At 39.5% G+C, this 25,185-nt stretch overlaps 1 protein-coding gene across 22 annotated transcripts in view; it reads right to left on the bottom strand.

Moving 5' to 3' along the window:
• The window catches only part of ATM (ATM serine/threonine kinase), a 154,433-nt gene that overhangs the window by 11,198 nt on the left and 118,050 nt on the right, over positions 1-25,185 (bottom strand). For 21 of the 22 annotated variants that reach the window (XM_089333535.1, XM_051819893.3, XM_089333538.1 and 18 more), the window contains 9 exons: positions 24,467-24,580; positions 23,822-23,980; positions 21,148-21,286; positions 19,851-19,933; positions 18,371-18,511; positions 17,174-17,290; positions 12,298-12,447; positions 9,072-9,237; positions 7,356-7,442 (listed from right to left, as the gene is read on the bottom strand). In XM_089333535.1, the coding sequence (XP_089189661.1) occupies positions 7,356-7,442; positions 9,072-9,237; positions 12,298-12,447; positions 17,174-17,290; positions 18,371-18,511; positions 19,851-19,933; positions 21,148-21,286; positions 23,822-23,980; positions 24,467-24,580 (1,156 nt within the window). Of the gene's footprint in view, positions 1-7,355; positions 7,443-9,071; positions 9,238-12,297; positions 12,448-17,173; positions 17,291-18,370; positions 18,512-19,850; positions 19,934-21,089; positions 21,287-23,821; positions 23,981-24,466; positions 24,581-25,185 lie in introns of all 22 variants that reach the window. The other variant, XR_016234450.1, reaches the window with a different exon arrangement.

Below are 25,185 nucleotides of genomic sequence, written 5' to 3'. Positions count from 1 at the left end.
AACAGAATAGAGTGGTACACTTTAAATGCAGCAGATTCACTCTGACAAGATGTTGACTAGAAGCTCTAGATGTGCTTCCCCCAGAACAGAGGAGGATCAGACATGAAGAACAACTACTATATGGCTAGAATACTCAGGAGAGTGCTGGAATACAGTGTGTGTAATTCTGGGGAGAGAGACCATAGATGGTCCAGCAAACGGGCAAGGGGGGACAGAGTACCTTGCATCAAGGGCCCCATCACCCCAGCCCAAATCAGTCTGAACCTAGGATAGCCTTCCTCAAGCGGGGAAAGCTAAAGGAAAAGGCCCTCGAAAGCCCACACTGGCACCACAGACACCTAAGTGTCTTCTGCTGGGGAATGCTCCAGACCCCACAGGATCCAGGCCCAGTGGAGGAATTCTTGGGAGGGTGCGCCACTGCGTTGCTCCAGAGGGGAAATCTGTATCATGTAGTACCCTCTTCCACCCAGGAGGCTGCAGCATGGCACCTTCTGAAATCAATCCCAATCCACTGTGGCTGCACCGCTATCCGTGGGCAATCACCCTCCCGAGCCACTGGAGCAGCTCCCTGCCTGCGGTTCCGACACAGGCATGCTCTCTGCTGTGGAGGTGCCCTGCCCCCACTGTCAAACAAACCATACTACCTTACTCCCATGGAGGTACTCCACCCCCATGAAGTAAGTCTCCACAATGGAATACTTTGGTCATGAGAAAGAATGAAATCCTGTCTTTTTTAACAAAAAGGATGGAACTGGAGGCCACCATGCACATTGAAATAAGCCAGACCCTAAAAGACAAATATCGTATGTTTTTTCTGATTTGTAGAAGCTAATGTAAAGAGTGCAAACATGATTTTATGTATTTGAGTGAAACTAACAATGGAAATGGGATTTCATTATTTACAACCCTTGTCTATACTCCTGTAAAACAGCAGTCTTTCTACTTTTTACCTGCCGAACTCTTTATTAAGTGCACGATTAAGCCTGTGATTATAAAGTAAATTAAAAATATGCTATTGCAAAAATTAAAAGAAAAAATAAAGGAAGGAGGGAAGGACTGATATTCTTAGAATTGTTACCTACGAGTTACACTAAATGTTTACATTAATTAAAAAATAAATTAAAAAAATAATTACAAGCCTCACTAATAGATTAGATCAAGGAAAAATAAAGAGAGGTTGTGAACTGAAAGGCAAGTCTTTAGGAATAACCTGGTCAAATAAAAAAATGACAAAAGCTTAGACTTATTAGACACTAATTATGTGAAAAAAAATTTGAATTATGAGGGTTCCAGGAGGTGATAAGAAAGGTAACGACATAAAGACATGGAAGAAGTAACAGCTGAAAACCAATCTTGCAAAAGACATGACACTCATGTCCAGGAAGGTATCCAAACAGATATGATTAATAAAGGTCCTTTTTAGGTATATTATAGTAAAACTGTAAAAAGTTCAAGACAAAGAATTCTATAATAAAACAGCAAAAGAATAGCACCAAGTCACATATAAAGGAAGCTCTATTAGATGAAAACCAGTCTTCTTAGCAGAAATCATAAAGGCTAAAACATCTTAATGTAATGACAAACTCAAAGTTCACTGCCAGCCAAGAATATTCTACCCAACAGACGCTATCAAGAGGCTGGCGCTATGGCAAAGCAGGTAAAGCCACTACCTGAGATGCCAGCATCCCACATGGTCACTGGTTTGAGTACTAGTTGCTCCACTTCTGATCCAGCTCTCTGCTATGGCCTGGGAAAGCAGTAGAAGATGGCCCAAGTCCTTGGGCACCTGTACCCACGTGGGAGACCCGGAAGCAGCTCCAGCCTCCTGGCTTTGGATTGGCTCAGCTCTGGCCATTGCAGCCATTTGGGGAGTTAACCATCAAATGGAAGACCTCTCTCTCTCTCTCTGCCTCTGCCTCTTTCTAACTCTGCCTTTCAAATAAATAAATAAATCTAATAACAACAAAAAAAGCTATCAACAATGGCCTCAAATGTAAATGCATTAGACTTCCTAAGCATGTAAGAAATTCAGACACACACAGACTGAAGTGATGAAAAAGGATATTCAACACAAATAGAAACCCAAAATAAGCAGATAAAATATACTTTAAGTTGAAAATGGTTTTTAAAAAAAGAGACAAACGTCACTAGATAATGATTTAGGGAACAATTCAACAAAAAGACGTATAACTGTAAATATATATGCATCTATCATGGAACCATTCATTTTTATAGAGGAAACATTAAATCTAGAAAAAGGAAAAGGCTTCACTACAACAATAGTGGTAGGCTTCAACCACTTTTACATGGACAGATCAAGCAGACAAAAAAAAAAAAATCAATCGGACCTGCCATTGTGGCACAGTGGGTTAAGCCACTATCTGTGATGCTGGGATCCTATATTGGAGCAGTCTTTTTATTTATTTATTTTTAAAACATTTATTTACTTGAAAGGCAGAGTTACAGAGAGGCAGAGGCAGAGAGAGAGAGAGAGAGGTCTTCCATCTGCTGTTTCACTCCACAGATGGCTACAATGGCTAGAGTTGTGCTGATCCAAAGTCAGGAGCCAGGAGCTACTTCTGGGTCTTCCATGTGGGTACAGGGGCCCAAAGCCTTGAGCCATCTTCAACTGCTTTCCCAGGCCATAGCAGAGAGCTGGACTGGAAGTGGAGCAGCCGGGACTCAAACCAGTGCCCATATAGGATGCTGGCACTGCAGGCTGAGGTCTTACCCACTACGCCACGGTGCCAGCCCCTCTGATCAGTCTTGGCTCCAATCTAACTCCCTGCTAGTGTACCTGAGCAAGCAGCCAAAGATGGCCCAAGAACTTGGACAGCTGTCACCCATGTGGCAGACTTGGATGGAATTCCACACTCTTAGCATCGACCCAGCCCAGCTCTAACTATTGCAGCCATTTGGGGAGTGAACCAGCATATGGAAGATCTCTTTTTTTCTCTCTCCATCTGTCTCTTCCTGTCACTCAGCCTTTCAAATAAATAAAACAACTTTTAAAATAGAAATCAACAAAAAAAACACCGATGTTAAATATATCATATAGAAATGGTCCTAAAAGAGATTAAAGAACATTTTGTGGCCAGCGCCACGGCTCAACAGGCTAATCCTCCACCTAGCAGCACCGGCACACCGGGTTCTAGTCACGGTCGGGGTGCCAGATTCTGTCCCAGTTGCCCCTCTTCCAGGCCAGCTCTCATCTGTGGCCCGGGAAGGCAGTGGAGGATAGCCCAAGTGCTTGGGCCCTGCACCCCATGGGAGACCAGGAGAAGCACCTGGCTCCTGCCATCGGATCAGCGCGGTGCGTCAGCCGCAGCGCACCAGCCATGGCGGCCATTGGAGGGTGAACCAACAGCAAAAGGAAGACCTTTCTCTCTGTCTCTCTCTCTCACTGTCCACTCTGCCTGTCAAAAAAAAAAAAAAAAAAAAAAAAAAAAAAAACATTTTATCCAATACAGAATATGTGCTCTCTTCATCTGTACATGGAACTTTCTTCAGAACAAACCCTATGTTAGGTAACAAACCAGGTCTCAAAAACAATAAAAAAAATTGGAATCATATGATGTATCTTCTCTGACCACAACAAAATAAAACATGCTATTGAATGCACAATGGATCAAGGAAATCAATGAGGAAAAAAAATTCTTCAAACAAATGAAAATACAAATATAATATACTCAAACTAAATTTAGAATATGTGATTAATAGAAGCTGGGAAGGGTGGGGGGAGACAGGTATAGACAAGGAGGTACCAAGATAAGAGGTACCAAAACACAGTTGGATAGAAGGAATAAATCCTAGTGTTCTATAGCATAGTAGAGTAACTACAATTTACCGTAAGCTATTAAGTATTTTATGAAGAACCAGGAGAGAGGAGCTAAAACACTTCAAATATAAAGATATGACCTGGCAATGTTAATTACTCTGATTTGGTCAGAACACACAGTGTGCATGTACAGAAGCATCATATTGTGACCACATAAGCCTATAAGCATCATATAAAACCTATAATTATGTGTTAATTACAAAGAAAAAAATAGGGGTGGGTGCTGAGGTACAGTAGGTTAAGCCATGGCTTGGGATGCCCACAACCCATATCACAGTGTTGACTGAAGTATAGGCTGCTCCACTTCTGTTTCAGCTTGCTGCTAATGCACCTGGGAAGGTTGTGGATGATGGCCCAAGTACTTGGGTCCCTGACACCCACAAGGGAGATCAAGATGGAATTCTGGCTCCTGGCTTTAGCCTGGTCCAGCCACAGCTCTTGCAGGCACCTGGAGAGTAAACTATCTGATGGATGATCTCACTCTATCTCATTCCCTCTGTTATTGTATCTTAAAAATATATAAATGAAACTTTCTTAAAAATAAAATTTTAAAAAGTCCAAAACTTAAATTGAATATATTTTAAAATTTAAACAAAACTTCAACATTTGTGATATACACATGTGGTTTTAAGAGATAATATTGAGGGACTGGCACTGTGGCACAGTGGAGTCAAACCCTGGCCTGCAGCAATGGCATCCCATGTGGGTGCTGGTTCAAGTCCCAGGCGCTCCACTTCTGATCCAGCTCTCTGCTATGGCCTGGGAAAGCAGTGGAAGATGGCCCAAGTCCTTGGGTCCCTGCAGCCCCTTGGGAGATCTGGAAGAAGCTCCTGGCTTCAGATCTACTCAGTTCTGGCTATTGCGGTCATTTGGAAATTGAACCAGAGGATAGAAGATCTCTCTCTCTGGCTCTGCCTCCCTCCGTTAACTCTTTCAAATAAATAAAATAAATCTTTAAAAAAAATAAATAATATAGAAAGATCATTCATATGCCTTTTATTCATTTTCTACCAAGAAGCAGTACCTTACAAAATATAGTACTACATTACAACCACATTGTGCTAAGATAGAATTAAATAGAATTCTGTTAGGACAGAGAAGGTCAAGGATATTACACAGCTTTCCCAAGAATGAATTCTAGAGATGGAACACAGAGGAAGGATTATACTCCAGAATTCATAGTCTCCTAAAACAGCACCTTCTTGGAAATCTTAAATTCTACATTCTAATCAAAACCTCTTCTTCTATCCTCTTATTTTTATTAAACGGTATTGGAATTAAATGGAGACTTGTAGTCTATTAGCCTTTCTTCCTTCCCTACTCAGCCGAGGGTGACACACGACAAGGTTGATTACTGTCACCAACACCTCAGATCTTGTTCTCCACCAGATCTGCCATTTTAAACTGTACTTTTGAACTCCAGAGATGTTGATGACTGTGAGAAAAATCACAGGATGACACTATTGGTTCTCTACTATAACAGGATTGTCATCACAGGACAATCCCAAATTGCCTGGCATGTCTTTTTCCCTTTCTAGTAAGGGTGGTCTCATGTCCCTGGTACCAGTTTGGGAATTTCATTGTTCTTTTAGGGCCAACTGCCATGCCTCTAATTCTTGTTAAATTAGTATGCTTTCTATTTCTCAGAGTAGAGAAGGACGAAAACGTAACTTCCTTTCAATTCTTTCCTCTTTTTGCTTCAGGCTTCTTTTTAGCACTAACATTGTCTACCTCTCTCAGCAGAAAAACTAACAAGGCCTCACTCTAAAGTCAACGCTACCAGACCCTCATATACTTTATAATTTCCCTTGCTATTTCAATTATCCTTTGTTTCTTGCCTGTGTCTTCATTATCTAACACATTCATGCTTCTCTCAGGAAAAAGCAAGGACCTTCCCTTCTAAACTTCTTGCAGAAAGATTCCACATTCTTACTCTATACTGTATACCCGTAAGTTGTTTACCTCTTATCTTTCTACAATCTAGCTTCCTCCATTCTTTCCCAGTCCTATGTCCTAGTCCTGTAAGATTAACGGTTAAATTCAAAGGCCTGGGGCCGGCCCCGTGGTGCAAGAGGTTAATCCTCTGCCTGTGGTGCTGGCATCCCAAATAGGCGCTGGTTCTAGTCCCGACTGCTTCTCTTCCAGTCCAGCTCTCTGCTGTGGCCTGGGAAAGAAGAAGATGGCCCAAGTGCTTGGGCCCCTGCACGCATGGGAGACCAGGAAGAAGCTCCTGACTCCTGGCTTCAGATCGGAACAGCTCCAGCTGTTGCGGCCATTTGGGGAGTGAACCAATGGAAGGCAGTCCTTTCTCTCTGTCTCTCCCTTTCACAGTCTGTAACTCTACCTCTCAAATAAATAAATAAAATCTTTAAAAAAAATTCAAAGGCCTATTTTCAGCATTCTAGTGGACCTTCAACTTTCTCTATTAGATAGTGTTGAACATGATGTCCTTTACCAAATATTATCATCCCTTAGCTTCCAAAATATCCCTGCTTCCTAGTTTCAATGACTTGCTGATTATTCCTCATGTTTTTACGTGTGACTTGGTATTTTCAGTGCTAACATTCCTTATGATTCAATCCTTAGTCTCCTTTATAAAAGATGTCTAAATAAGATCAGAACCTCCTCCAGATATCTAGCTGCTAAAGATACTGAAACAATGTCATTATACTCAAATTCTTTTCTTTCTCATATATCAAACTGTCTAATCCACCTTTAAATCTTATTAATATTTCAAAATAATGTTCCAAACTAAACTCATTACTCATTTTATACAAAATTCCTTTAGTCTATTCCTTAGCTAGAAGTTTTAGCTATCTCTTTTCCCACTTAGAATCACTAGTGCAGTTTACTACAAAAATAATGCCTCTCAGATCAAATCCAATCTCTACATTAGGCCACATCTACGTAATTTCTTATCTGAACTATTATAATAACCCCTAACTTACTTTCCTGCGGCCAGTACTTCTCAAATTGCTACTAAAACTATCTTTCCAAAAGATAATGATGTCTTCCTTAAATAATCTTCATTTACTACTCATTTTTTAAAATATTAACATCAATATATTTCCCAAATTAATCAACTACATGCAAACTTCACTCCAGCCACATATAATGTCTTATCATTCCTACTACATCCTACAACTTAGTTATTCTATCTTTTAAATCTGCTATCTTGAATCTGGTTTATCCTTCATTCTTTTCTTGAAGAAGACCTAATTCAAATGTCACCTCTTCTGGTACATGCCATCCACTCTAGACAGTCAGCTGTTCCTTCTAGCACTACTGTGTTTATAGTTCTTTAAAAAAGATGTGTGTGTGTGTGTGTGTGTGTGTGTGAAAGAGAAAGAGAGACAGAGACAGAAACAGTGAACACACACAGATAAACACACACAGGTTTGATGTGTCTGTCTGCCTCATATGTGTAATGCTTGTAATATCTTGGTAGGCAAACAATATTCCTTGATTAACAAATATTTATTAAATAGAATAAAGGTATATATCTTTTATTACTTACCTAAATCTATATGTACCAGTTCTGCTGACTGCTCATTTATCAAGATATTCTGTATATGTCTATCACCAAGACCAAGTATGTACCCAACTGAAATAAAAAAAAAACTGAAATCATAAATTTCATCTAGTCTAATACACACTTAGCCATAATTTAAATTTTATTACTGACTTTATAGTTTTTGAATAGTTTTGGTTTTTTAGTTTACTCAAAGGAAATTATGTATATAATTGAACATTTCGAGTTTAACTCAAACCCTGCTAAATTCATAATGTATTTTAAAAAGCATAGATGAATTGCTAACATTTTCCCTTTATTAACAAGCACACATTTAAAAATATTAGTATTTTGAAATTTAGTGTGGTTGAAGTTGAGACCTGAACTAAAAAATACATTACATGAATTCAAATTTTAGTTTCTTCAGTAAAACCTTCTGCTTAATGACTTATATTCAACACAAGTTAATGATTAATTTGTAATATATGTATATCTCCAGGAAAAACTGCATTTTGGCTTTTTAGACAAATATTGACATGATAATTTGCTTTTTAACACAATGAGAGACCTTATAGAGTTACAGAAAAAACATTTAGGTAGTCAGGATACCTGGGTGTCTGGCTTCTTATGTCATCAACTAGACCTACTTACTTGTTTATAAACTAAACCGGCTGAATCACAATAGTAATTTCTCAGTGTGGAAGAGAGTTTCTTGGAAGAGAGTTACTTGGAAACTTTTACAAAACATACATGCCCTCCCTCTCTGAGACATGGTATGTAAGAGGTGGAAGGCATGGTCTTTAGTTAAAAATCAATAAATTGGATGATCTCTGATGTTCCTTCAGATTAGTTCTCAAAACTATAACTTTGCTAATTGCTCTGTCTAGCTTTCCAATTTCCTAGAAATTACAAAACTAAGTCAAAATATATGCTGTGCACTGAGTATTTACATATAGATATCAAGTTATCTATTCTGAAAGCAAATGCTATAAAACACAATCACTCACTGAATTAGAGGTTCTGTATAAAAGAATAATAACTAGGGGCCGGCGCTGTAGTGTAGCGGGTAAAGCCATCACCTTCAGTGCCAGTGTCCTATACAGGCGCTGGTTCAAGTCCCAGCTGCTCCACTTCTAAACCAGCTCTCTGCTATGGCCTAGGAAAGCAGTAGAAGATGGCCCAAGTGCTTGGGCCCCTGCATCCGCTTGGGAGACCTGGAGGAAGCTCCTGGCTCCTGGCTTTGGATCTGTGAAGCTCCAGCCGTTGTGGCCAATTGGGTAGTGAACCAGCGGATGAAAGACCTTTCTCTCTGCTTCTCCTTCTCTCTCTATGTAACTCTGCCTTTCAAATAAATAAATCTTTAAGAAACAATAAGAACTAAAGGAAATAAGTAAAATAGAATTATCAGAGGATTTATCTTCCAAAGAAAGACTCAGAAAGTAATGCATTGAGGGAAGAGAAAATAATCTATATTGACTATAAAACAGGAAGAAGAAAAACCAGTCTTATTTCCCTACCTTGGAGTACAAGTCTCTTTAGCAGAAGCTATGGAAAACTATGGTTAGAGTTAAGAATCAGGATAAAACACCATCACCACAATGACCTCATGATTTAGGACAGTTTGGTTAACCACCACCACCACTACCACCACCACCACCACCACCACCACCCCCTTGAAACTAAGAATGTAGGAAAGCACTGAATGAGATATACAAAGATTACCAATAGAAGAAGTGGCCACACTGCGAGTATAAGCCAATCGTTTCTCAAACCAAACAGCTGGATCCAAGAATTTTTCCATGCAGAAGTAACGGAAAACTGGTTGAAAATGCTTGCAGATATTCATGAAGGTTTTGTATTTCTCTTCAAAAGACTTCTTTTGTATTTCCTTTAAATAGAAAACATAAAAAATTATTTTCTTAATACAGTGTTCAACTAATTCAATTTATGTCCACTATACTTCTATATGAAGAAATGATTGTTCATCTCTTTATTGCCTCTATAGCAAACTATTTTACCCACAAGATACTCATTACACATGATAATCTGTTTAGGATTTTTGTATTACTCTTAAGGGAGGGAGGCACAGCAACAGTGACTATTATTTGTTTTAATTAAATTCTGTGAATGTGACTTAGATGGAAGTAAACAGCAAAATGCCAAATATAGCTCTAGAGAATCCCATGTGACATCCTAGCACTAGGGGTGCAATAAGAAACAGAACTAAGGAAGTGTTGATGGAAGGCAAAGCAGCTACACAGATCTCTGTTCTCCAAAATCTTCTAATACTTTCCCGAGGCTACATTTAGCTATTTCAGTGGACTCCACTGCCCCATACACACTGATGATGTCTACATCTGTCTCTGACCCAGATACCACTGTCAAGTTCCAGTTTAGGTGCTTCTTCAACAACCTACTCAAAATCTTCACCAAGATCATTTCCAAAGCCAAACAAACACTTCTTTATCTTTGACAAACCTCAGCTACTTACTCCTTCTTCAATTTAATAAAGAGCCTCACCATTTACTACCCAGACAACTGGGAAGCACTGACTTCTCCTTTTCCTCCATCTCACTTCTAATCAAACCCTACATACCTGCCTCCTTAATATTTCTAGCATCTATTCATAAGTCTCCATTCCTACTATTATTAGTCTTAGTCATACCTCATTTTATCTCATGTCTCTAGTCTTCTTTCTAAAAAATATAACCCCAGTGTTGTCATTTAGGCACTAAAATACAAGTCCGTTTTACCATTACTCTTAAAGGTCTTCTATTGCCTATAACATAAAGCCCAAATTACTTAGCATGTCATAAGCAACCTTCCATTTTTTGACCAAAAACTACTACTCTAACCCCATCTATCCATCCTTCCTCAAAGGCCAACTTCCTTTAGCTTTTTGCTCCTTCTGCCTGCAAAAGCAATTCATTTACAAAGCTACCTCAAGCACCTTCCTTCTATGAATCTAAATTTGTCTACTATTCACAGCAGGCAGAACCAATTCCTCCTCCATGCCTACAATATATCCTTTGTATCCCATACAGACCTCTATCACACTGCCTACAGGACTTAGCATACATTTTTCAAAGAAATGCAACAGAGGCTGGTGCCACGGTTCACTAGGCTAATCCTCCGCCTGTGGCGATGGCACATGGGGTTCTAGGCCCGGTTGGGGCGCCGGTTCTGTCCCAGTTGCTCCTCTTCCAGTCCAGCTCTCTGCTGTGGCCCAGGAAGGCAGTGGAGGATGGCCCAAGTCCTTGGGCCCTGCACCTGCATGGGAGACCAGGAGGAAGCACCTGGCTCCTGGCTTTGGATCGGTGCAGCGTGCGGGCTGTAGCAACCATTTTGGGGGTGAACCAATGGAAGGAAGACCTTTCTCTATAACTCTGCCTGTCCAAAAAAAAAAAAAAAAAAAGGCAACAGAAACCACAATAAAATGAAAAGTAAGTGGATTTGGAAGCTGCAAAGACAAGTTTTAAATCCTTGTTCCACTGCTTATTAGCTCACTGAGTAGGGGTAACTTAAATTCTTTGAACTTCTTTTAATTTTACAATAAAGGCAGAAGAACAAGGGGAAGTCTCAGCATAATGCCTGGTATATAGGAGGCATTCGATATACGTTGCTGATGTGGCTAATGAACTTTAGATCAGATGGTCAGAATAATAGGGCAAATGTCTTGGAAGTCTCTAGATCAGTTTCATAAAAAAGTTCGTAATTTGTTTTAGCTAGTGTTTTTGTTGTTGTTGTTGTTATTAATATGAGCTTACTCCAAAGTGAACACAAATCAACATATATGGAATAATACTTAAATTTCTCATCTGACAAGGATTGACAATTTAAATAGTTTTGAAACCTTCCAGTGAGATGTACCAATGCCATCTCACTAGTCCAAGTAATCAATTTCTGTTCACAATTGATCATAATGATAGGACTAAGAGTCAAAGGGATCAGATAAACAAGAATAGTGTCTGCTAATACTAACTGATAGAATCAAAAAGGAGAGAACGATCCAACATGGGAAGTGGCACACATAGCAGACTCATAGAATGGCAGATGTCCTAAACAGCACTCTGGCCTCAGAATCCGCCCTTAAGGCATTCGGATCTGGCTGAAAAGCCCATGAAAGTATTTCAGGCATGGAAAGCCAAGACACTATGGAAAAAAAAAAAAAAAAAAAAAAAAAAAAAAAAAAAAAAAAAAACAAACCAACAACAACCCTAAATGAAAGATTTCCGCGAGTGAGATCCCAGTGGAAAGAACAGGTCATCAAAGAAGGAGGTACCTTTCTCTGAAGGGAGGAGAGAACTTCCACTTTGACTATGACCTTGTCTAAATATGATCAGAGTCAGTGAACTCAAAAGGCTTCCATAGCCTTGGCAACTCATGACAAGAGCCTAGGGAGATTACTGATGCCATAAACAAGAGTGTCAATTTGTTAAGTCAACAACAGGAGTCACTGTGCACTTACTCCTCATGTAGGATCTCTGTCCTTAGTGTGCTCTACATTGTGATTTAATGCTATAACTAGTACTCAAACAGTATTTTTCACTTTGTGTTTCTGTATGGGTGCAAACTGTTGAAAGCTTTACTTAATATATACTAAACTGATCTTCTGTATATAAAGAGAATTGAAAATGAATCTTGATGTGAATGGAAGGGGAGAGGGAGCGGGGGGTGGGAGGGAAGTTATGGGGTGGGGGAGCCATTGTAATCCATAAACTGTAGTTTGGAAATTATATTCATTAAATAAAAGTTTAAAAAAAATAAATAAAACCTTCCTTTTTCACACACACTTTCATTCTGGAAAGTTTACTTTGTTTTACTTAGTATCTTTAAGAATTATCTCACGAAATTGATACTTTCTTTATTCTATAATATTTGGTAGCTGTCACCTTTATTGAGCTATTAAATAATCATGCATTAACTTTTAATTTTGAGTGCCACTCACGATCATTTTCTTTTGGCATTGAACGGAACTGAAATCTGTTGGCCTGTATCTTTTATGAGCACCACCTTCACTGTCAGTAAGAAATTCACCAATAGGGATAGTTCCTGTGCACCATTCAAGAACACCACTTCGCTGAGACAGAGGAACCACCTGAAAGTAAAGATTAAATAATTTAATGGAAGGCCATTAAAGAGCATCTAATGATTATTCCTTTATGAGAGTCAGGATGAAGTATTTTTTAAAGTTCTACTAGTAATTTTCTGTCCATGACAAAGTTTCTTGGAGGAAAGCAACTAAAAATAGATTTCAGCTCTTAGAATGTGATTTTATTTTTAACCCTGCTCCTTAGACTTCAAGGAGTTTGACCACAATTCTCTGGAAGGTCACACTTGTTAATAATACTCATTATCTCAGTGACTTATCCATACTTTGATCTTTTAGCACAGAAGTTTAACTGTTTTCCTTATACTTTCAGTATCAATTAAATTTGAGGAATTTCACTTTAGGAAAAACTACCCATGTATGTGGCCTCAATTTTGATTTATGTTAATGACATTATGTATATTCTTACCTTATAGTTTTATTATTTTCACCAAGAGAAAATATATTCCTAAACAGAAAATGACTAATTTTATTAAAATTATGACATATCATTAACATAGAGTGTTGAAAATCATATTACCAAATGCCATTTTACCCATTAAACACCTTCATCAAATCTAAGATTTTCTCATGTTTTCTTGGATAGAAATGAAACTCCTTTTGTACCCTTTGCTAATTCCATGCTCCTCCCCATCATCCAGGTAGTTCTAACCGGTTTATCAGGTTCATGGATAGCAGACACATTTTATTTTCAAAGCTACATATACATAAAACAGTTGTAAGCTTTAAGCAGCGTTATTGTACTATATGTATAATTCTACATTTTGCTTTTTTGGTAATACTGTTTTATATTAAGCTGACAGTACATTTAAGTCATTTCCTTTTAACAACTTTATTGTGTAAACACTCAATTATCCAATTTGTTCAGTTTATATCTTAACATTTACAGTGTCTCCAGATTTTTCTGATACACTCTGAAATTTCTCCGTAACACTGCTACAGTGTAAACAGTCTATTGCTAACATACTTCAGTTTCTCAGGGTATATACCTAGCAGTTGAATAGCTAAATCATGAGGGACTTAAATCTTCAACTTAGCTAACCATATGTTACCAAGTAACTTTGTAAAGTGATTGTACCAATTTGCATACATACTGGTAGCTATTCCATAACTTTCTCAACATTTTATATTTTTTCAATGAGGTATATTGTTTCATCTCAAGGTGGTTTTGATTTGTATTTTCTTCTTTTTTTTTTTTTTTTTGACAGGCAGAGTGGACAGTGAGAGATAGAGACAGAGAGAAAGGTCTTCCTTTTTGCCGTTGGTTCACCCTCCAATGGCCGCCGCGGCTGGCGTGCTGCGGCGGGCGCACCGTGCTGATCCGAAGCCAGGAGCCAGGTGCTTCTCCTGGTCTCCCATGGGGTGCAGGGCCCAAGCACTTGGGCCATCCTCCACTGCACTCCCTGGCCACAGCAGAGAGCTGGCCTGGAAGAGGGGCAACCGGGACTAGAACCCGATGTGGCGGAGCCACTAGGTGGAGGATTAGCCTAGTGAGCCGTGGCGCCAGCCTTGATTTGTATTTTCTAGGTTATCAGTAGAATATTATTTGATAGATTTACTGGTCATTCAAATATTTTCTTCTTATAAATTGCCTATTTGTGTTTGTGTTCCTTATTCTTTTTCCTATTTGTTTGACTTTTTACTGCTGGTATCTGAGAGTTCTTTATATATTCTTAATATAAACTCCTATTGTTATTATTATTATTATTATTTTTTTTTTTGACAGGCAGAGTTAGACAGTGAGAGAGAGAGAGACAGAGAGAAAGGTCTTCCTTTTTCCGATGGTTCACCCCTCAAATGGCAATGGCCGGGGCGCTGTGCTGATCCGAAGCCAGGAGCCAGGTGCTTCTCCTGGTCTCCCATGGGGTGCAGGGCCCAAGGACTTGGGCCATCCTCCACTGCACTCCCGGGCCACGGCAGAGAGCTGGACTGGAAGAGGGGCAATCGGGACAGAACCGGCACCCCGACCGGGACTAGAACTCGGGGTGCTGGCGCCGCAAGCGGAGGATTAGCCAAGTGAGCTGAGGCGCCGGCCACTCCCTATTGTTATTAATACCAACCTTATTAACATTTTGTTTTCTCAGTTACCTTTACTGTATCTAGTCTACAGTTAAATTTTTAAAATTTATTTTCATTTTATTTGAAAGGTAGACAGAACACATACATACATACATATATAAACAAATGGAGAGAAACAGGCAGACAAAGAGATGGAGAGAGATCTTTTATCTGTTGGTTCACTCCCAAAATGCCTGCCAACAGACAGGATCTGGAATTCAATCCAGGTTTCTCATGTGGGTGGCCAAGTTAATCGAGCTATCATCTGCTAGCCAAAATATGCAATAGCAGAAGCTGAATTAGAAGCATAGTAAGTAGGACTGAAACCAGGTACTTTTATATGGGATTTAGGAGTCAGAGCAGTAACTAACTGCTGTACCACTCATCCCTACACAGTTTTTTATTTTAACATATTCAAGTTGAACTGTTTTATGTTTTAAGGATGCCTTTGATTTATGAATATGTATTTGTTGACAGTCAACTGATATTTTTGAATGTCTTCCTATTTAAGACATGGTATCTCCCTCATTTTAGTTTCATACTTATTATTTTTTGTTTACTTCTCTTTTTTGTTTGTCAATTTTGCTTTCATTTTTTTAAAAAAGATTTATTTATTTATTTTAAAGGCAGAGATGCGGAGAGAGATAGTCATCTTCCATCTGCGGGTTCACTCCCCAGATGGCCGCAATGGCTGGAGCTGTTCCAATCTGAAGCCAGGAGCTTCTTCCAGGTCTCCCACATGGGTGCAGGGCCCCAAGGACTTGGGTCATCTTCTACTGCTTTCCCAGGCCACAGCAGAGTGCTGGACTGGAAGCGGAGCAGCCGGGACTAGAACCAGCACCCATATGGGATGCTGGCACTGTAGGCGGCAGCGGTACTTGCTACGCCACATTGCCAGCCCCAGTATACTTTATTTTTGTAATATTTTCATGTGCAATCCACTGTTTCTAGTCACCACTAATTTGAGGCAGTTTATTCATACTATATAGTTTTCATCATTTAAAGAGACTTTTTTCCATTCCATTGTTTATATTAGTCTGAATGGTTAGGACAGCTCTATATTAGAGTAAACCTGCTAGGGAAAATAATCACTTGTTACATGTATTAATTTGAGAGTATAGGAAAGAAGTGAGATTAGAGTCTCTGAAAGACTGCTTTTCTACTAACTACTGAGTTGTATTCAAACATTTCCTTAATTTTCTGATAGCGAAAATGAGGACTTGTTATTTCTGAAAATGTACATAAGCTAAATGGATGATCAATACAAGCCCAAAATGATAGGCTAAAACAATTACGTAACTTGAGAATTAATGTCTCAGGCAAATTGCTGGAGTAAACAGAAATGAGCATACCTTACTGAGGCTAATGAGGAAACGCCTACCAAATTATAGGTAAATATAATCTCTAACCAACTATCCCAGATTCATTTCGTGTATGTATGCAATTTCTACATTCAAGGCTAGTTATAGTACAACACTGACTACACTGGCAAAAGATGAGAAACATTCCATAAGACCATAAGAATGTGTATAAAAAACGATGTACATATACACAGTCCAGCTGCTAAAAAAATCAAAGACTTCTGTAATGCACTGTTGAGTGGCAAAAAAAAGATGGGAAAATAGTCAACTCTAAGAAGAACACTTAACTGTAGTTAACAATAATGAATATGTTTTAAAAAGAAAATCAAACATAAAGAAAAAATAATACTGTATTATGTAAATCAGAGGTTAGCAACTGATATGGCTGTTGGACCAGACCAAGCATCAGCATGACTTTATAGAGCCTGTGAAAAAAGAATCGTTAAAGCGTCATAAACTTTTCTTTATTTTTATGATTTATTTATTTATTTATTTATTTGAAAGGCAGAGTTACAAAGAGAGAGAATGATAGAAAAAGAAAGAGGGAGATCTTCCACTCCCCAGATGGCTAACATGGCCAGGGCTGTGCCAGGCCAAATCCAGGAGCCAAGTGTGCTTCCTCCCAGTTTCCAAAGTGGGTACAGGGGCCCAAGGACTCCGACCATCCTCTGCTGCTTGCCCAGGTGCATTAGCAGGGAGCTAGATTGGAAGTGGAGCAGCCAGGACTCAAACCAACCCCCATATGGGATGCTGGTACTGCAGGCTGTGGCTTAATCCACTGTGTGGCAGTGCTGGCCCCTAAAGCATTGTAAAAGAAAAACCAGAGTATGTGACAGAGATCTATGTGGCCCACAAAGCCTAAAATGTTTACAGTTTGGCCTTTCACAGAAAACATTTACTGACTCCTGGTCCTAATAATGGTTTCTTTTATAGTTTCTTGGCAAAGCCAACCAAAGTACAAAATAGGGAGATGTCTGGCCTAGTGGTTAAGACATCACTTTGGGTGCCTGCGTCACATATCAGAGTGCCTGGGTTCAAGTCCTGACTTGGACCACAACTCAGTTTCCTGCCCGTGCATATCCTGGGAGACAGCATGTGATGACTCCGGTAGTTGGGTCCCTGCCACGCGTATGGGAGAGTTGGATTGGGTTTCTGGCTCCTAGCTCGGACCTGTCCTAGCCCTAGCTGTTGTGGGCATTAGGGGAATGGAACAGAAGATGGGGTTTCTCTATATTTCTCTGCCACTCTGCCTCTCAAATGAATAAAATAAGTTTTAAACAGTACTAAGTAGTTACCTTGTATGTGCAGATAGTCAACTTCCTCTTCCTAGTTTCAGTGTTTCTTTGCAGTAACATATTACACAACTGGAAAACCTGCTGCATGACAGCATCTTGTCTCAGGTCATCACGTCCCTTCAGGATAATGAAAGGTAAATAATTAAACACAGTCCATTTTATTATAAAAGACATACAAAATGATCTGAGAATGGCAAAAAGCCCTTAGAAATCAATCTGAGCTTCCATGCTTTTCATATGAGTTTATTAAGTAAAGCGTACAGTCATTCTTTCACTCAGAATAAACTCTAGCACAGGGTAGATCGTTGCCCCTAGGCTGCCTTTGCAATTAAGACTAACTAGATTCTCTCACTTGAAGCTACACTGCAAACTACCTGAGTACAGCAGCACTTTACCTCCCTACCATTCCCTAGCACTACCCAAAAAGCTCCTGAGCATCAGAAACAGAGAAATGCTACCCCTTTCCGGTGTATTAAATAGTACTTGGCATAATGACAAGCCCTGTGTACTGAGGCAAAGGCCTCTGATTTGTACTATTCAAGGAAATTAATAACCACCAAAATTTTTCACAACAAACTGGCTTTTAACCCCTTCGTGTCTATACATGCTATTTTTTAACCTGGATCAATATGACTATCCAATAAATACAATAATGATAGTCTTATACACACACACACGGAAAGAATTCTGGTTTGAGAAAATGACATATTTCTATTTTACAAGTTTTCCTCACTTATTCAGAATAAAGATAAAGACCCACATGAAGAAGGAAAGAAATTTAAATTAGAGTTTATCATTGACTTTGACATCATTAGTTCTCTAAGGACTACACTACACTGGTGCTGTGGCGCAGTGGGTAAACGCCCTGGCCTAAAGTATTAGCATCTCACATGGGCACCGGTTCTAGTCCTGGCTGCTCCTCTTCCGATCCAGCTCTCTGCTATGGCCTGGGAAAGCAATAGAAGGTGGCCCAAGTCCTTGGGCCCCTGCACCCATGTGGGAGACCCGGAAGAAACTCCTGGCTCCTAGCTTCAGATCAGCGCAGCTCCAGCCATTGCGGCCAATTAGGGAGTGAACCATCAGATGGAAGACCTTTCTCTCTCTCTTTCTCTCTGCCTTTTCTCTCTGTGTATCTCTGACTTTCAAATAAATAAACCTTAAAAAAAAAAAAAAGACTACAGACAAGGGAAATCTCACCTTAACAAGCTGTCTCCTTTCCCTGCCATCAGAGCCTACACAATCTATTATTTTTGGTAAATTTATACCTCCTGCTAAACGAAATTCTGCTTTAAATGACTGTATAGTCACCAAGTTTTCATATTCTCCTGTGGGATCCACCTAAAAAAGTATAATTAGGATATTAATTCAGATATATTATTTGCATTTAAATAAAAATAAATTATGAATCACAATTTTCATTCTATATTAAAAGATAAACAACAATGTGCTATTGGTTGAGAACTGGAGCTATAACTCCTCTCTTTAATGAAAGAGATTATCTGACATTAGAAAGGCTTTAAAAAATGACACATAAATAATACAATTAACCTTCCTAAATATCTCAGTGAAACCAGGGTATATCAAGTTAGAATGCTGCTGCTGCAAAACTACTTAAAAACCAGAATTCATGTATTGTCACACAAGTTATCTCAGAAATTAAACTCTCAAAATGATAATTAGGTAAATATTTAAAAAGGGTGGAGAGAAGTTTTCTAAGTTATAAGTGTTAAGTCTGGCATTAACAGAAAACATTCAGCTAAAATAGCTGATGTACCTTAGTTAATCTATAAGATGCAGTTACATTTCAAAGTGAATAACTACAGATATTAAGCAATTAACTACAAACTTGAAGAAGAGACTTACAGTGTACCGATCACTTTCTAAACCATAACCTTTATTACTGACACTTTTGCCTGAAAGGTACTTCAGGCAATAAAAGATTATGACAAAACTAAAATTTATCATTTCTATCTAGTCAGCCCAATACTATAATACATATAATGCTGCTCAATCAATACTGTTATAATACATACAGTCAGTAGATTCTGCATTCGGAATTTTAAGAAGTCAAAATAAAACAACTGGGAATTTTTTTGATGGGTCAAGAATTAATCTTGGTGCCGGTTTGAGTCCCAGCTGCTCCACTTCCAATCCAGCTCTCTGCTATGGCTTGGGAAAGCAGTAGAAAATGACCCAAGTCCTTGGGCTCCTGCACCCATGTGGGAGACCCAGAGGAAGCTCCTGGTTCTTGGCTTCGGATTGGCATAGCTCTGGGCTGTTGCAGCCAGTTGGGGAGTGAACCAGTGGATGGAAGACCCCCCCCCCCCTTTCTCTGTGTAACTTTGACTTTCAAATAAATAAATACATCTAAAAAAAAAAAGAATCTGGCATAAGCATATATAAATTTTTCTTTATCTGGTCAGTGAAAATTTTTAACAGTCTATTGATCTTAATCAGAAAGAGGTATAATACTAAGTGCAAAGGAAAACAAAGTGAAAGAAACCTTTGAATAATTTAAAGTTTGGGTAAAAGGAATCTAACAGAAAAACTCTAGGTTGCAATACATGAAACTTCCAATATTTAACCAGTTTTGACTGAATAAAAAAATCTTACCAAATGGTTCAATCACTTAAAATGTTATTTAATTTAAAAACCAAAACAGTTCATGGTAAATTACCTTAATTTCCATAGTAGGGACAACAACAGCTTCTAAATTCTTAAGCTTAGTAATTGGCTGGTCTGCAGGAATGATGATGCCTTCTGTATTTAAAAGTAAAGACATTTAGTGACACCTGCGAACTGGGAAGACACGCAGATTAGGCTGCAATGCATCTCAGGGTAAAAGCTCGGCAACAGATGACATGGCTTGGGGCTGGCATTGTGGCACTAGCAGTTGAGCCACCACCTGCAACAGTAGCCTATGTCAGGCTAAGTCACCAGGAAAGGCAGCCAATATGGCCCAAATGCTTGAGTCCCTGCCACCCAGGTCGGAGACCAGAATAGAGTTTCTGATTCCTGAATTCAAGATCTGATAGCTACAGAAATTTGGGGAGTGAATCAGAAGATAAAAGCTCTCGTGTGTGCATGTACTTTTTCTTTCTCTTGCTCCCTCTCCTTCTGACACTCTTCCTTTCAAATAAATAAATATATCTTAAAACAAAAAAAGACATGGCTTTAAAATGGACCTGCAGGTTTTATGGAACTAGTAATCAGACCAGAATCCATTGGAGGGACCATCTTGAAATAATTACAACAGGTTTTATAGCACACAGATACATACCCTTATCTCATTACTGTGAGTAGTAAGTACAAAAAAGACATGACAATATTCTTTGTTAGTTAGAAACAATATTTGAAGTCTCATTCTTATTCTAAAGTAATAGAAATTTAAACTTGAAGATACGATTCTAACTAGAAAAAATATGATTATTAAAGTATGGGGAACACATTTAGAGATGAGTCACAAAATCAAGTATTACAGAAGCTTTTAATTATTTGAACTACACACAGTAAGAGGAGTGACTGAATAAAGACATTCTAGTACATGTGGAGGAGATGAAATGCTTAAGACCTTTCAACCTGTTCGTCCTAAGGGTATAGTGAGTAACCACTAGCATTTAAAAGTAACCTTTAAATCAAGGAAACAATCAGTTGTTCAGTTATTTTAATAGTCTTGCCTTTCTATGCAATTCCCTGTAACAAGTATTTACACCAAAGCTTATTAACAAAAACCAAGTAATTAATTTAGTGTAGTCACCTATTGTCAGTTCTAACAAAAGATACCAGGTGAATAGTGACTGTGGGATGTTTAAACTATTAGATAAAAAAATTACATTGTTGGATCATGTGTGAACTGAAACCATTAGGACTTTTATATGTGTAATCGCAGCACTATTTGCGATTTTAAGGAACTTACATATTCTTACAGAGAATTGCACAGCAAGAGAGTGATACTCATTCTTTCAAACACATACTTCTCTGGGTCTTCCACTGAGTGGCATCCAAGTTTGCTAACAAAATATAAGCATCACAAAGTGCTTCAACACTCCTGACCATCTGAGGCCTCTTGCTTCTGATGGTACTTATTATATTGTTTGCAGCCTCCATCCTATCCTATTAATGAAAAACAAAAAACATTATGCAGGAAATAATCAGCACAGTCTCTCAGTTATAAACATAAAAGAAAAAGAGAATTTAATACAGATCAAGATGATCAAAATATTTTAATTCTTCAGATACAAAATAGCCACCTATGTAGGAGAAATACTCAAAGGTATGATAAACTCAAGTGACAATGACTGGGGATGGCACTGTAGCATAGCGGGTAAAGCTGCAGTGCCAGCATCCCATATGGGAGCCGGTTCAAGTCCTGGCTGCTTCACTTCTGATCCAGCTCTCTGCTATGGCCTGGAAAAACAGTATAAGATGGTCCAAGTGTTTGGGCCCCTGCAACCGCGTGGGAGACCCAGAAGCTCCTGGATCCTAGTTTTGGGTTGGTGCAACTCCAGCTGTTGTGACCATCTGGGGAATGAACCAGCAGATGGAAAACCTCTCTTCCTGCCTCTCTGTAACTCTGCCTTTCAAATAAATCAATCTTTTTTTTTTTTTAAAGATTTATTTATTTCCAAGTCAGAGTTACATAGAGAGAGGAGAGGCAGAGAGACAGACAGACAGACAGAAGTCGGTCTTCCATCTGATGGTTCACTCCCCAGTTGGCCGCAACGGCTAGAGCTGCACCAATCCGGAGCCAGGAGCCAGGACCTCCTCTGGGTCTCCCAAATGGGTGTAGGGGCCCAAATACTTGGGCCATCTTCCACTGCTCTCTCAGGCCATAGCAGAGAGCTGGATCAGAAGTGGAACAGGGGCCAGCACTGTGGTGCAGCAGGTTAATGCCCTCGTCAGAAGCCCCGGCATCCCACAAGGGGCACCGGTTCGAGACCCGGCTGCTCCACTTCCAAACCAGCTTGCTGCTATGGCCTGGGAAGGCAGTGGAAGATAGCCCAGGACCATGGGCCCCTGCACCCATGTGGGAGACCCGGAAGAAGTTCCTGGCTTTGGAACAGCACAGTTCCGGCCGTTGCGGCCAATTGGGGAGTGAACCATCAGAGATGGAGGACCTCTCTCTCCCTCTCTCTGTGTGTGTGTGACTCTGATTTTCAAATAAATAAAAAATATTAAAAAAAAAAAGAAGAAGTGGAACAGTTGGGTCTCGAACCGGCGCCCATAGGGGATGCTGGTGCTTCAGCCTAGGATGTTAACCTGCTGTGCCAAAGTGCCGGCCCCTCAAATAAATCAATCTTTAAAAAAAAACAGTCGGCCGGCGCCGCGGCTCACTAGGCTAATCCTCCGCCTAGCGGCGCCGGCACACCGGGTTCTAGTCCCAGTCAGGGCGCTGGATTCTGTCCCGGTTGCCCCTCTTCCAGGCCAGCTCTCTGCTGTGGCCCGGGAGTGCAGTGGAGGATGGCCCAGGTGCTTGGGCCCTGCACCCCATGGGAGACCAGGAAAAGCACCTGGCTCCTGGTTCCTGCCATCGGATCAGCGCGGTGCGCCGGCCGCAGCGCGCCGGCCGCGCCGGCCATTGGAGGGTGAACCAACGGCAAAAGGAAGACCTTTCTCTCTGTCTCTCTCTCTCTCACTGTCCACTCTGCCTGTCAAAAAAAAAAAAAAAAAAAAGAAAAGAAAAAAAATTAAAAAAAAAATAAAACAGTCAATAACTGGGGCTGGCGCTGTGGCACAGGAGCCAGCATCCCATATGGGCACCGGTTCTAGTCCCAGCTGCTCCTCTTCTTATCTAGCTCCCTGCTATGGCCTGGGAAAGCAGTGGAAAATAGCCTAAGCGCTTGGGCCCCTGCACCCACGTGGGAGACCCAGAGAAGCTCCTGATTCTTGGCTCCTGGCTTTGGATCAGCTCAGCTCCTACCATTGTGGCAATCTGGGGAGTGAACCAGTGGATAGAAGACCTTTCTGTCTCTCCCTCTCACTGTCTGTAATTCTACCTCTCAAATAAATAAATAAAAATCTTTAAAAAATATCAATGACTTAGGTACCTTTCAAAGATTATTTTCCCACTGCTTACTGCCAAGAGAAAACTAAGTACAACTCTACTGGCATCTTGTATGCTTTGAAAAATATTCAGGAATTTTTAACCAACTTTAGGAGGCTTCAAATTGGATATTAGTTTAGGTACCCTTCAAAGGCCCATGTGTTAAAGATGTGGTCTCTAAAGTCCTATGGTAATCGTACCCAATTATGGTATTTAGACATGAGGCCTTTAGGAAGTGATCAGATTGGATTAGGTTGTTAGGGTGGAGACCCCATGGTGACCATACAAAAAGAGGCAGAAACAGACTCAAGTGCTCCCTCTTGCTACATGATGCCCCTCAGAACTGCCAGCAAAAACACCATGACATACAGGGCCACCTGATTTTGGACAATGAAGCTCCTGTTAACCTTTTCAATTATAAAGTTAGATTATTTTGGTTATTTTGTTGTAGCAACAAAAAGCTGACTAATCAAGGTGGCATCATAAAACAGAGGATGTAGGTACTGCCAGCAACAACATTTTAAAATCCTCAAGACTTAAAAAAGGAAAACCTAAAGAATAAGTATCACAATTCATAAAGATTAATGTATGTTTAATCCAGATACCTCATCAAGCTGAGAGCTTTGTTTAGGTGCATTTTTAGTTATTCTACTCCTCCTTGCTGCTTCTGGTTTGGTCAAAAATTCATCTTTGTTTGCATTTGCTAAAGCCAATATAATAAATAAAGTATGATGGGGGTGATCCATCGAAACTCTAGAGATGAGCTGTCAGGAAATTAAGAACTATTAGTTTTATGTACATCAACAATAGAAAAATTCACATTCTGCATTTTGCTCAACATTAAAATGTGTTATTGTCTAGATACTACAGTGAGTTAAGTGTATATCTGTGTATACATGTATGTATATTTGTGTTGTGTGAGAGAGCCAGAGAGGTACACAAAGATTAAGAGAGAGAAACTGAATAGCTTACATGATATGAGAGGTGACAAAATACAGAATTTCATATTTCCCACAGAGGAGTTGTGTGCATGTATATATGTGTGTGTGTGTGCATATACATAACAGTATAACACAGAATTTCATATTTCCCAGAGAGAAGAGTTGTGTGCATGTATGTGTGTGTGTGTGCATACATAACAGTATAACACAATATATATATAACACAATATAATATAACATATAACAATATAACACAATATATATAAATAACAATATAGTCACTATGATTTAGTTTTCAGGTTTACTTACATTATTGAGGACTTCATGAAATCCCACTCCTCCCATCATTTTGGTTCCCATTCTAGCAGCCAGTTGGTACATTAGAGGCAAAAATTTGTATGATGGAATCTCCATTCCAGGTCCCTTTCATTTATAAAAGGGTATAAAATTAATAAACAATACATTTCAAATATTTTCACAACTAAACAAATAAATTATCCTAAGTTATTGATCCTCTTCTAGCAAAACCAATTGGTTATCAACAAAACTTCACTATGAATTTCCTTGTTACTTCTATCTGAAAGGCTTTATCGTAAGTATTCTAGATTGGTTCAAAGGTAAGTCAAGGGCCTGCACTGTGGTATAGCGGTTAAAGCCGCTGCAGGAATCCCATATGGGTGCCTGTTTGAGACATGGCTGCTCCACTTCCAATCCAGCTCTCTGCTATGGCCTGGGAAAGCAGTAGAAGCTGGCCCAATTTCTTGGGCCCCTGCACCCGCTTGGGAGACCTGGAAGAATGTCCAGGCTCCTAGCCTCAGGCTGGCGCAGCTCCTGCCATTGCAGGCCAATTGAGAAGTGAACCAACGGCTGGAAGAACTCTTTTGCTCTCTCTGCCTCTCGTTCTCTCTGTGTGTTAACTCTTTCAAATAAATAAATAAATCTTAAAAAAAAAAAAAAGAAACAGAAAGTTCGGCAAACTTTAAAAAAAGAAAAAGAAAAGAAGGTAAGCTGAAGTATTTCTTTCTAAT

This window comes from Oryctolagus cuniculus, chromosome 1 (assembly GCF_051225735.1).
Source record: "Oryctolagus cuniculus isolate XC-2025 breed Fujian yellow rabbit chromosome 1, ASM5122573v1, whole genome shotgun sequence".
Classification (NCBI taxonomy): domain Eukaryota; kingdom Metazoa; phylum Chordata; class Mammalia; order Lagomorpha; family Leporidae; genus Oryctolagus; species Oryctolagus cuniculus.
Note: the sequence above shows the minus strand (reverse complement) of the source record. Positions and strands in the feature narration are given on the sequence as shown.